Source organism: Gavia stellata, chromosome 1 (genome assembly GCF_030936135.1).
Source record: "Gavia stellata isolate bGavSte3 chromosome 1, bGavSte3.hap2, whole genome shotgun sequence".
Taxonomy (NCBI): Eukaryota; Metazoa; Chordata; class Aves; order Gaviiformes; family Gaviidae; genus Gavia; species Gavia stellata.
Window position 1 is genome coordinate 2,809,006 of NC_082594.1, and position 10,149 is coordinate 2,819,154.

At 49.0% G+C, this 10,149-nt stretch overlaps 1 protein-coding gene across 1 annotated transcript; it reads left to right on the top strand.

Annotated features, from left to right (window-relative positions):
- The first annotated feature begins 986 nt into the window (after nucleotides 1-986).
- On the top strand, nucleotides 987-7,075 carry KLHL35 (kelch like family member 35). The gene is made up of 6 exons (XM_009819041.1): nucleotides 987-1,876; nucleotides 3,696-3,880; nucleotides 4,375-4,493; nucleotides 4,976-5,164; nucleotides 5,865-6,053; nucleotides 6,887-7,075. Exons 1-6 carry the CDS (start codon nucleotides 987-989, stop codon nucleotides 7,073-7,075), a joined length of 1,761 nt encoding a protein of 586 aa, XP_009817343.1.
- Nucleotides 7,076-10,149: the final 3,074 nt, after the last annotated feature.

A 10,149-nucleotide genomic window follows, 5' to 3' on the forward strand; every position in this document is an offset into this window, starting at 1 on the left:
CAACCTGTTAGTGAGTCTAGGATGGTGGAGGCAAAAGTTGAGGGTGTGGGGTCTCTGATTCTCTCACTGTTGTCAGAGATGGTTGATTCTTGTCACTATTCCAATGCCATGATGCTCCCCTGCTTTTCAGACCTTGCCTCTGCAGGCAGAGGTCCTTTTCCCCAGGGATGGCTCTTTATGCATGATCTGGCTGCCTCCCCTCCACTTGAGCAGGGGTCCTTTGGGATGTGCAGCTATTTGCAGCCTCTAGGCTGAGCACACGGGCGCTCAGGATGGGTCCTGCTGCTCACGCTGTCAGTGTGAACTGTTAGAGCTCGAATGAGAGAAGTCTGCTGTGCTTCATTGCAATCACTTTATGAAGTCCTTTAGGAAAGATTTAAAATCATCTGGAGAACAAATGTAGCAGAAAGGTATGTCAGATGTAGACATCTCCTCTGCTTTTGGGCAGGTCATGTCATAGCTACCTTTGGCAAATCTCAATCTCACATCCTTATGTCTTCTTCCCCCCCCGTCCCCCGGCTCCTGGAATCAGACATCTGGGGAAACACGGTGGATAGAAAAAGTCAAAATGCTGCATTGCTCCCAGCTGGGCTGTAGCATGGAGCGCTTGCATTTGGCAGGATGAGGAAAGCAGTTCATAAGAGCTGCAGGATGTCAGAAAGAAAGGAAAGGGTGTCGAGGTGTTAGTACAGCATAGGTTGGGCAAGGCAACTACTTTAGTAGAAACATCTCCTAAAAGCAGAAGTTTGTCTGCTGAGATGGGGTTGGATTGGAAATATCCTAGTGTCCCTCACTGTGCCGTGGTTTGGAGGAAATGTTGGTTACTGAGGAGGAGCCGTGTGTGCGGATGAAGGGGCAGAGTCTGACTGTATTTTGGCCGGAATATGTACTTCCTCACGGCACCGAGAAAGATGGTGTTGGATATTGCAGTCAGATATTTTAATAGCGTACTGTTCTCTTGTCTCCTTCACTGCTTCCCAATCAGGATGCATCGAATGATGAAAGAAGAATCAAGTTTTAGAACAAGCAGCCTGGAAAATGTGACGCGGGACCCGAGCAAAGAAAAGCTGCACATGAAGCTCTGCAGTGGGTCCTGCCATGCTGAGCAAATCCTCCAGACGTTAAACTCTTACCGGCAGAGCGGCATCTTCACAGATGTGGTGCTATTAATAGATGGACAAAAATTCCCCTGTCACCGTGCCACTTTGTCAGCCAACAGCACGTACTTCCGGGCCATGTTTGGTGGCAATCTCAAGGAAGGCCACCAGGATATCATCAATATCCAGAAGATTTCTGCTCCCACCATGTCTCTGCTTCTTGACTATATGTATGGGGGGAACATCATCATTCAGGAGGACAATGTTGAAGGCATCTTGGAACTGTCTGACTTGCTGCAGATCTCCAAGCTGAGAGATGCTTGTGTCACGTTCCTTGAAGGCCAGCTTCACCCATGCAATTGCTTGGGCATCATGAAGTTTGCTGATTCATTTTCCATTGTGTCCCTGACAGAAAAGAGCAAGAGGTTCATGCTGGAGTGTTTTGTAGAGGTGTCGTGTCATGAAGAGTTCCTGGAGATGGGTGTGAAGGAGCTGGTTGAATATCTGTCTGATGAGCAGCTGGTGGTCCGCAAGGAGGAAGTGGTCTTTGAAGCAGTCATGCGCTGGGTACGGCATGACATACCTGCCAGGAAGGGAGCCTTGAAGGAGCTCCTTGAGCATGTGCGTCTGCCCCTGCTTGACCCCACTTACTTTCTGGAGAAGGTGGAAATGGATGAACTCATCCAAGACTCAAAGGAGTGCATTCCTCTACTGCATGAAGCCCGCAAGTACTACATCCTTGGGAATGAGGTCAGCTCTTTGCGATCAAGGCCCAGAAGGTAAAACTCAGCATCTTCTTCCCTAGACCTGCATGGCCTAAGTTGGTGGATCTTAAAGTTTCAGTGTTCCTGGGTTGTTTTTTCTTTTTTTTTTTCTCCTCCAATTGCTTCACTTTTGGTATTCCTGTTTCCAAAATTGAGACATTGGAGATGTTTGCCTGGCTTAAAGGATTCCTGTGAAATTTATACTAATGCATGTGTCACTTTTTTATGGTGGCAAGAAGTGCTCTAGTCACACTGTTCTGTGCAATGATGCTCTCCAGATATGTGTCCAGACTATGGGCAGAAAGGGGTGTTAGTAGCTCTTTATTTCTATCTGCTTTCACCAAAGGGTAGAGCGCTGGGTTGAGACCTGTTTTCCATTCCCAGCTGTGCCATTGGTCTGCTCTCATTTCTCCTCTTTTGGTCTCTCTCTCATCTTCTCCAAGCTGTCTGTTGGCAGGAAGGCTTGGACCAGTCTGTCCACCTGGCCATCAGCATGGTGCCTAGCTCAAAGGCATTGCTGCAGGGTCAGGAATTAATGTCCAATGGAAAAAAGCAGTTACTGTCCAGGTGGCTACCTAGGCATCCCCAAGTTGTTACCATTTTTTCTTTTTGTCTTTCCATTGATTTATTGATGAACAGCTGCTAGTGTAAGGTGGAGGAAGCAAAGAAAAAATGATTTCTAGGTTTGGGTGTCTGTGTGGAAACCTGCACCTTTTTGTGACTGTGAAGTTTGGATTTGACCAGCCACGTTTTAAGTCTCTGCTGTTTCTCCATGGTCCCACAGCTCCCTTAGGGTGTGTTTGGTAAGAGTGCTGATGGGCATCTCTGTTCTGGGATGGGTTGCCATATCAGAGTGGTTTGCAAGGCTCCCCATCCTATTCCAGAGGACACCCATGACCATGGGGCTGCAGGGCCAGGTTCTCGTGCTCTCCTGTTCTTCAGCCCAAGGATTGCAGGTTTTTTTGCCGCTCAGTGGAGCATCCTGGGCAGGACGACGGAGGTTGCCCCAGTGCATCTCAGAAGTCCCAGCCTGGCATTTAGGGCATGTTTCTGTCAGGTGGAAGAGGTGGTTTGACACATCTTCTCTGTGCTGAATACCACAACAGGCTATTATATACAGAACTGCTCAACAACAGGGTCCGTGGTGACCTCCTCAAGGATGCAAACAGCTAAAATTCACTGGGGATAAATCGCACCCCCCAGCAGTCACATTTTACCTCCCTCCTTTTACAGCTTTGGTCTTAAGTAAATTGTCTCAGCCTGTGCAAACCACGGCAGAGCTGGGGATTGGACCAAGTCTTTCAAATCCTCTTTCACCCTCCTCCTTCCTCTCCCATCTCCTCCCGCAGAGCCGTTCCTCTCTTGCCACCTACTAGCTGGCAGGATTTTCCTTCCCCTGCTGTCTGTCGCGTCTGCTATTAGGGCTGGAGAGAGTGAGATTTCCTGGAAACACTTCTCTCTCCAGGCAGAGAGCTTGTTGCAGGCGGGCTGCCAGGAACGGCTTTCCATGCTTGTGGCTGTGCCTTGAGGATAAGGTTTGATTGTGCAGGAAGGGGGAGGGTGAGTGGCAGGAGGCAATCTCATGAAGGATTCTTAAAGGTCATTCCCATTTTCTTTTCCGATGCAGTTTGGACCCCTTCCCACCCAATCTGGGAGGTGCCTTTGATTTGAAGGTACAGGGGTGAAATGATTTGCCCAGAAAATCAGTAGCTGATGCAGGAGAGGACCCTGCTTTATCCATTGGACTGTGCTGCCCATGTCCTAGATAGGATGGGAGGGATGATGGAATGGAGTAGCCTGGCCTGGGCACTTACCCATGCCTTTCATGGTCTAGGTTCATGGAGCTGGCAGAAGTCATCATCGTCATTGGGGGCTGTGATAAGAAAGGCCTTCTGAAGTTGCCCTTCACGGACCTCTACCACCCGAAGAGCAGGCAGTGGACAGCACTCTCCAGCGTGCCTGGCTACACCAAGTCAGAGTTTGCTGCCTGCACACTGAAGAACGATGTGTACATATCAGGTGAGATACCTTGGACCAGATGGTCCCTTCCTGGTTGCAAAGAACAGCACAACCTCTGCTTGGACAACCACTCCTTAGGTCTATTCACTAGGACTCATTCACATGCATCCCAGCTTTGGAGGAATGTCACTTCTTGGTGAAGTTTGTCCTTCAGTGGTTTGGATTTTGCTGTCCCAAGGAACAATTTCAAGGAATGAGCTGGTTTTGGTGTGTGCTGTCAGAAAGGGTTTCCTAAAACCTCAGGGTCTCCTGCCTGTCCCACACTTAAAATACAATGCCCATCAGATGAGTTCTATATAAAGGATGGTGCAGTGTAATAAGTGCCTTGAAGTCCAGAGGGTATCTCCCTCGGGAACCTGAGTTTACATGGCCATAAGCCAATAACTGTATTCTGGCCTAAGTTGTTCCATTGCATGGAGGAACTATACAATATTGTGGGGTAGTGAGGTGATGGGGCTGTCCTTCATCACCAGCACTCCATTCCTGTTTTTCAGGAGGACACATCAGCAGCAATGATGTCTGGGTGCTGAGCTCCCAGCTGAATGTCTGGATCAAGGTTGCTTGTCTGCAGAAGGGCCGATGGAGGCACAAAATGGCAACGCTTCAGGGCAAGGTAGGCAATGGCCTAAATTTTGGAAGAAGCCATGTGGAGCATTGTCCCCCACTTCTGCTTCCCTGTACGATGAGAAACTCTCAGTGTGTGTTTGTCTTCTGGGTCATCTGGAGATGGTTTTGATGGGAGAACAACTAGGGCATAACCGAGACGTCATTGGTTTCATTTGGGTGTGTGTTGTCACCTCAAGAAGCCACAAATGAAGTTGTAGCAATAAGATCTACCATGGGATGGTGCGAGACTTCTGCAAAGAGCTGTGTTAAGTCTTTGGGTGAAAGCTATAGAGTGTGGGGTGTGTCATAGAACAGTTTGTGTTGAAAGGGACCTTTAAAGGTCATCTAGTCCAACCCCAAGGTTTTATCATGACTTCATGTCTGTGTTCTGGCCAAGTCCTAGCCTCCCCTCGTGTATGCCATGACACCATAGCCCATTAGGTGAGTCCAGGAGTTTCTAATCATCTTGCTTTGCTCCTTTTGTGGCAGATCTACGCTGTGGGAGGCTTTGATGGTTTTTACCGCCTCTCCAGCATGGAGTGCTATGACACCTTCTCCAACAGCTGGTCAACCTTGGCCCCACTGCCTCAAGCCGTGAGTTCAGCAGCTGTGGTCTCCTGCCTGAACAAGCTCTATGTGCTGGGCGGTGCTGTGGATGACACCGCTAACACTGACAAGGTATTGCTGGGGCATCAAGAATGGACAGAGACCTAGAAAAGGTTTGCCAGGGAACATGGAGGGAAATGGGTTGTCCTTAAGCTACAAGGGAGCCTTTTTTTTCCTGAACACTAATGAAGGCTCCCTTATAATAAGATGAGAAGTCATACATTTAAATGGAAGCCAGTGAGAGTTCAGGACCAGAGAGGGAAAATGTCACAATTTGACATTACATTAGGCATGGTTTCAGTAGAGCTGGTTCTGCTCCGAAGCTGCCTGTGATGTGCTGAGCCTGACAGGGCCCTGCTCGTGGTCAGCCCTGAGGCACCACGGGAACAAACCTCTGACACTGTGGGCATTCACTTCAGATAAATAACAACAGTAGTAACTGCCTGGAGAAGACCTCTGCAAGCCAGAGATGATGCTTCTGGTCTTCTGAGCTGCGACAAGAGCCATTAGTGCTTCTCAGCTCAACCTCTGAACGTTTAACAATGAGCTGTCTGGGTCAGGGGCAGCCACCCTGGGGGCCTGTAGGTTGTCTTGAATGCAAGAGGGAATGCTAGAACCTCTCATCCCTTTGCTCACTGCACTGGTGTCTGGGTGTTGAAGTTTCCATCCGTGCTTCTGTCCCCATGCGCTTTTATTTCTAGTGAATAGCAACTTCATCCAAGCAGGGAGATGTGGTAAATTCATGTTCCCATAGCTGCATTTCTCCTCCCAGGTCCAGTGTTATGATCCAGAGGACAACAAGTGGACGCTCTTGTCTCCCACCCCTTTTTACCAGAGGTGCATCAGTGCCGTCTGCTTGGACAGCATCATTTATGTTGTAGGTGGACTCCTCAGTAAAATCTTCAGCTATGATCCAAGGAAAGACAGCTGGCGAGAAGTGGCCACCCTCCCTGGGCCTCTGGTAAGGAAGAAGTTTAGGAAAGAAGCTCTGAGCCTTCTCTCTCTCTCTCAAATAGGAGCCATCTGTGCTTTGCTGAGATTGAAGGCAAGGAGATTACGTTGTGGGTTTGCTCTGAGCGTGTGAACGGGACCTTGCAGTGCAACTCAAACATACGTATGCCACCAGTGTCGGTACTGCTTGGAGGATGTCTCTCCCATGGCAAACCCAAGTTTTCTTGCTGAGGCTGGGTCTACACTAGTTATTAAAGCCAGAGTAGTGGATCTGCGGGGTGAAACCGTTGGTGTTGAGGACCGTTTCTCCACACTACGTGTTTCAGGTTAAGGGTTATACTGGTTCTAGTCTGGTCTGTGGACTGAACACAGACTGGCGATGGTTCTGTATCTTGGTTTGGTGTCGTCACAGTTTTGCACTCCAAAGCTATGCTGCGATGTGAGCCGTGGTGCAGTGAAGAGGAATGATGGGATGCATTTCATCCCAATCTGAATTAAAATGCCCATGTCAATGCACCCTTATAAGTGGCTTTCACAGGGAGGTGCTGGCTGGCTCTCCGGGCAATTAGTGTGCTTGTGAGTCTGTGCCATGCCTGGGGGACTGCCAGAAACAGCAACAGTCCCATCATTGGCTTGGGGCATTTCAAGTGCCTAAACTCTTACTGAAATGGTAAGATTGCAGCACCCCAAGAACCAGACATCACTTATTTTGCCTACTTTCTCTCCCTTCTGCTGGGCAGGTGAGAGTTGAGCCCGTTGCAATGACTCACGCACCTGCTCAGCCCCATTGCCTAAAGCTGGAGGCTTGCTCCTCAACTCCTGGGCTTTCCTTCTGCTTTCCAGGAGAGTTGTGGCCTGACGGTGTGTGGAGGGAAGATTTACATCCTGGGTGGCCGAGACGAGAATGGAGAAGGCACTGACAAGGCGTTCACTTTCGACCCGGTAACGGGGAGCGTGGAGCAGCAGCCACCGCTGCAGCGCTGTACCAGTTATCATGGCTGCGTGACCATCCTGCAGCGCATGAACAGATGACCACGGGGCTTCAACTGCATCCACCTCCCACCCAGAGCCTCCCCTTGAGACAGTGACCACCCAGCATGTGGACAGACATCTTACCTTTGTGTGGGGAAGGGCAATAGAAGCCACTGAAGATGATGTGCTCCAGCCAGCCCCTGAGCGGCCTTTATTTTGTTTTTCCTGGCCTCATGATGCCAGTGGCTTTGATGCTGATCTAGGTCAGAGGATGAAAGGGTGCTGGGCTGTGTGAAGCTGCATCAGAGACCTTGCCACAAGAGGGTTCAAGTATACTTGCAGACCCTAGAACTACTGAATATGACCTTCACTTAGGTTTTCCTGGCTGTAGATTACAGGTTTCTTTTATGTTGGCAACAGAGGCTCGCTGTTCTGCAAGGACACCTTTTTGCTGCTTTCTGATAGCCAAGACTGTTGCAGTCACAATTACAGTTGCAGGATCCAATTCTTTAGCTAAAGCTATCGGATATTTGTGCATTTAGCTCTGTAGTACCCTGTGTGAAACCACGGTGGTGACCTAAAAGGCCATTAATGTCTATGAACAGCTAGTCCCATTACAGTGGAGAGCTGAGATTGAGACTTCAAAGCTGATATCCCAAGAAAATTTCTCCACTAAACCCCCAAAAGCGTGGTTAAATAGTCCAAACTCTTGACTTCATTCTGCACATGCTGTATGAGGGCCTATTCCCCTAAAGCACAGAGTGCTGTCTCTTTTCATACATGTTTTGTGGTTGGACTGCTGTCTCACTGTGCCTTTGTGATTGAGAGGACAAGTGAATCGTGTAGCCAAGAGTTCCTTCTTCAGAGAGCAGAGGTAGGGGAATATTAACATGTAGGAATTAAACATGAAGACCTGAAGCACAGTAGCCACAGAATCACATCTGGCTCATTTTGGCTCTGGAGTATGCTAGCAAGTATTAAAATAAACTCAATATTTAACAGGTTTGATACAGAGTCCCTGGGAGCCTGAATGTGCAGCTCATTTGGAGGGCAAGAGTTCGATTACGCAGACTGCGTTGCTCCAAGCCATTTGGTCTCAGGTCTAGAAATAATCCTGAGCACATTTGATTTGGTAGAATAGCCATAGCTTTTTGTGTCAGTGTCTTTAGTCCATGACTGGAAGTGGTAATTTCTGATGGGTCCATGTAAATGTTCATGTTCAATTAGGGACTTAGTTGCTGCCAAATGTAGAGTGGGGTCTCTTAAAAACTCCCATTACTTGTACATTGCAGGGTGCATTGCTTTACAGCAGGCTGCTGGTTGGCTGCTGTTTTCTCTGCACCTTCCTTTCCTCACCCCAATGAGGACTTCCTCCTGAAGCAGAGGAAACAACTATGTCCACTAGCGCAGATACTCCCCTTTTCAGGGCCTTTTAATTGTCTTAAACCCCGTGTTTTTGCCTGCTTCCCCCATACAGCTGGTTTTTATCTTGTCCTCTTTATTAGTTCTGTTTTCTGTGAGCTCTGAGAAGTTCACCTCTTTTTTGTGATGATATCAGGCTTAACTGTAAAACATGGCAAAAAGAAGTCCCTGCTGAAGAACCAAAATTGGCTGTAACTGGGGCACACTGATCTCCTCTTCTTGTTAGGAAATGTGTGCTCTTCCATTGCCCAAGCGATGAGCAAGGTATTTCATTGCATGAAACATACCTGATGCTCCTCATAGTCACGTCTGAAAAGTCTCAGGGCTATGGTGGCCATTTTGTACATCAAGGTGCACTATTTGGACGTTCTCAGCCTCAAATTCTCCTTAAGGCCTGTGCATGTGGGTTAGCCCTTTTATCAGATCATGAGCAGTACAATGTGTCCTTTAAGCAATATAAAGGAGATTCAATGCTGGTATAGGTTATTCCCATGAGGAGAGAAAAGGAAATTCATACTGGTAAAAGGCAATTTTATTTGCAATCAAATTTGCATCCACATTTGGGTCTTTAATGGGAATGGGGATTTCAGGAGAAACCGGCACCTCTCCTTCAATTAGTTAAATTGTCACAAAAGAAAGCATGAGCAGATCAACCCATGCTGTGATAGTCTTTAGGGCCAGAGGGACCTTTATCTTCCTATAGCCTGATTTCCTGAGGACCTCAAATCACAGTCCATCTCTCCTCCCCATTTTTGCCTCTCTTACTGCTCCCCAGTGCCTTAAGCAATTCACCGCTTTGGTACGTGTGCCCCTTCAAAGTGTGTGGTTTGGAACCCAGTATCTCCACCTTGCCTCATGATTTATAGAATCACAGAATCATTAAGGTTGGAAAAGACCTGTAAGATCATCAAGTCCAACCACCAGCCCAACCCCACCATGCCCATTAAACCATGTCCCACAGTGCCACGTCCACATGTTCCTTGAACACCTCCAGGGATGGTGACTCCACCACCTCCCTGGGCAGCCTCTGCCAGTGCTTCACCACTCTCTCAGGAAAGCCATTTTTCCTAATATCCAGCCTGAACCTCCCCTGGCACAACTTGAGGCCATTTCCTCTTGTCCTGTCGCTTGTCACTTGGGAGAAGAGACCAACACCCACCTCACCACAACCCCCTTTCAGGTAGTTGCAGAGAGCGATGAGGTCTCCCCTCAGCCTCCTCTTCTCCAGACTGAACAACCCCAGCTCCCTCAGCCGCTCCTCATCAGACTTGTGCTCCAGACCCCTCACCAGCTCCGTCGCCCTTCTCTGGACACACTCCAGCACCTCAAGGTCCTTCTTGGAGTGAGGGGCCCAAAAGCGAACACAGGATTTGAGGTGCGGCCTCACCAGTACCAAGTACAGGGGCACGATCCCCTCCCTACTCCCGCTGGCCACACCATTTCTGATACAGGCCAGGATGCCGTTGGCCTTCTTGGCCACCTGGGCACACTGCTGGCTCATCTTCAGCCGGCTGTCGACTGACACCCCCAGGTCCTTTTCTGCGGGGCAGCTTTCCAGCCACTCGTCCCCAAGCCTGTAGCGTTGCATGGGGTTGTTGTGACCCAAGTGCAGGACCCGGCACTTGGCCTTGTTGAACCTCATATCATTGGCCTGGGCCCATCGATCCAGCCTGTCCAGATCCCTCTGCAGAGCCTTCCGACCCTCCAGCAGA

What these genes read in the sequence shown, in the direction of transcription:
- KLHL35 (XM_009819041.1), top strand. Translation starts at nt 987, where the DNA reads ATGCATCGAATGATGAAAGAAGAATCAAGTTTTAGAACAAGCAGCCTG. An exon ending in GAACGATGTGTACATATCAG is followed by an intron (nt 3,881 to 4,374) that starts GTGAGATACCTT and finishes CCTGTTTTTCAG; the next exon opens with GAGGACACATCAGCAGCAAT. An exon ending in ACACCGCTAACACTGACAAG is followed by an intron (nt 5,165 to 5,864) that starts GTATTGCTGGGG and finishes TTCTCCTCCCAG; the next exon opens with GTCCAGTGTTATGATCCAGA.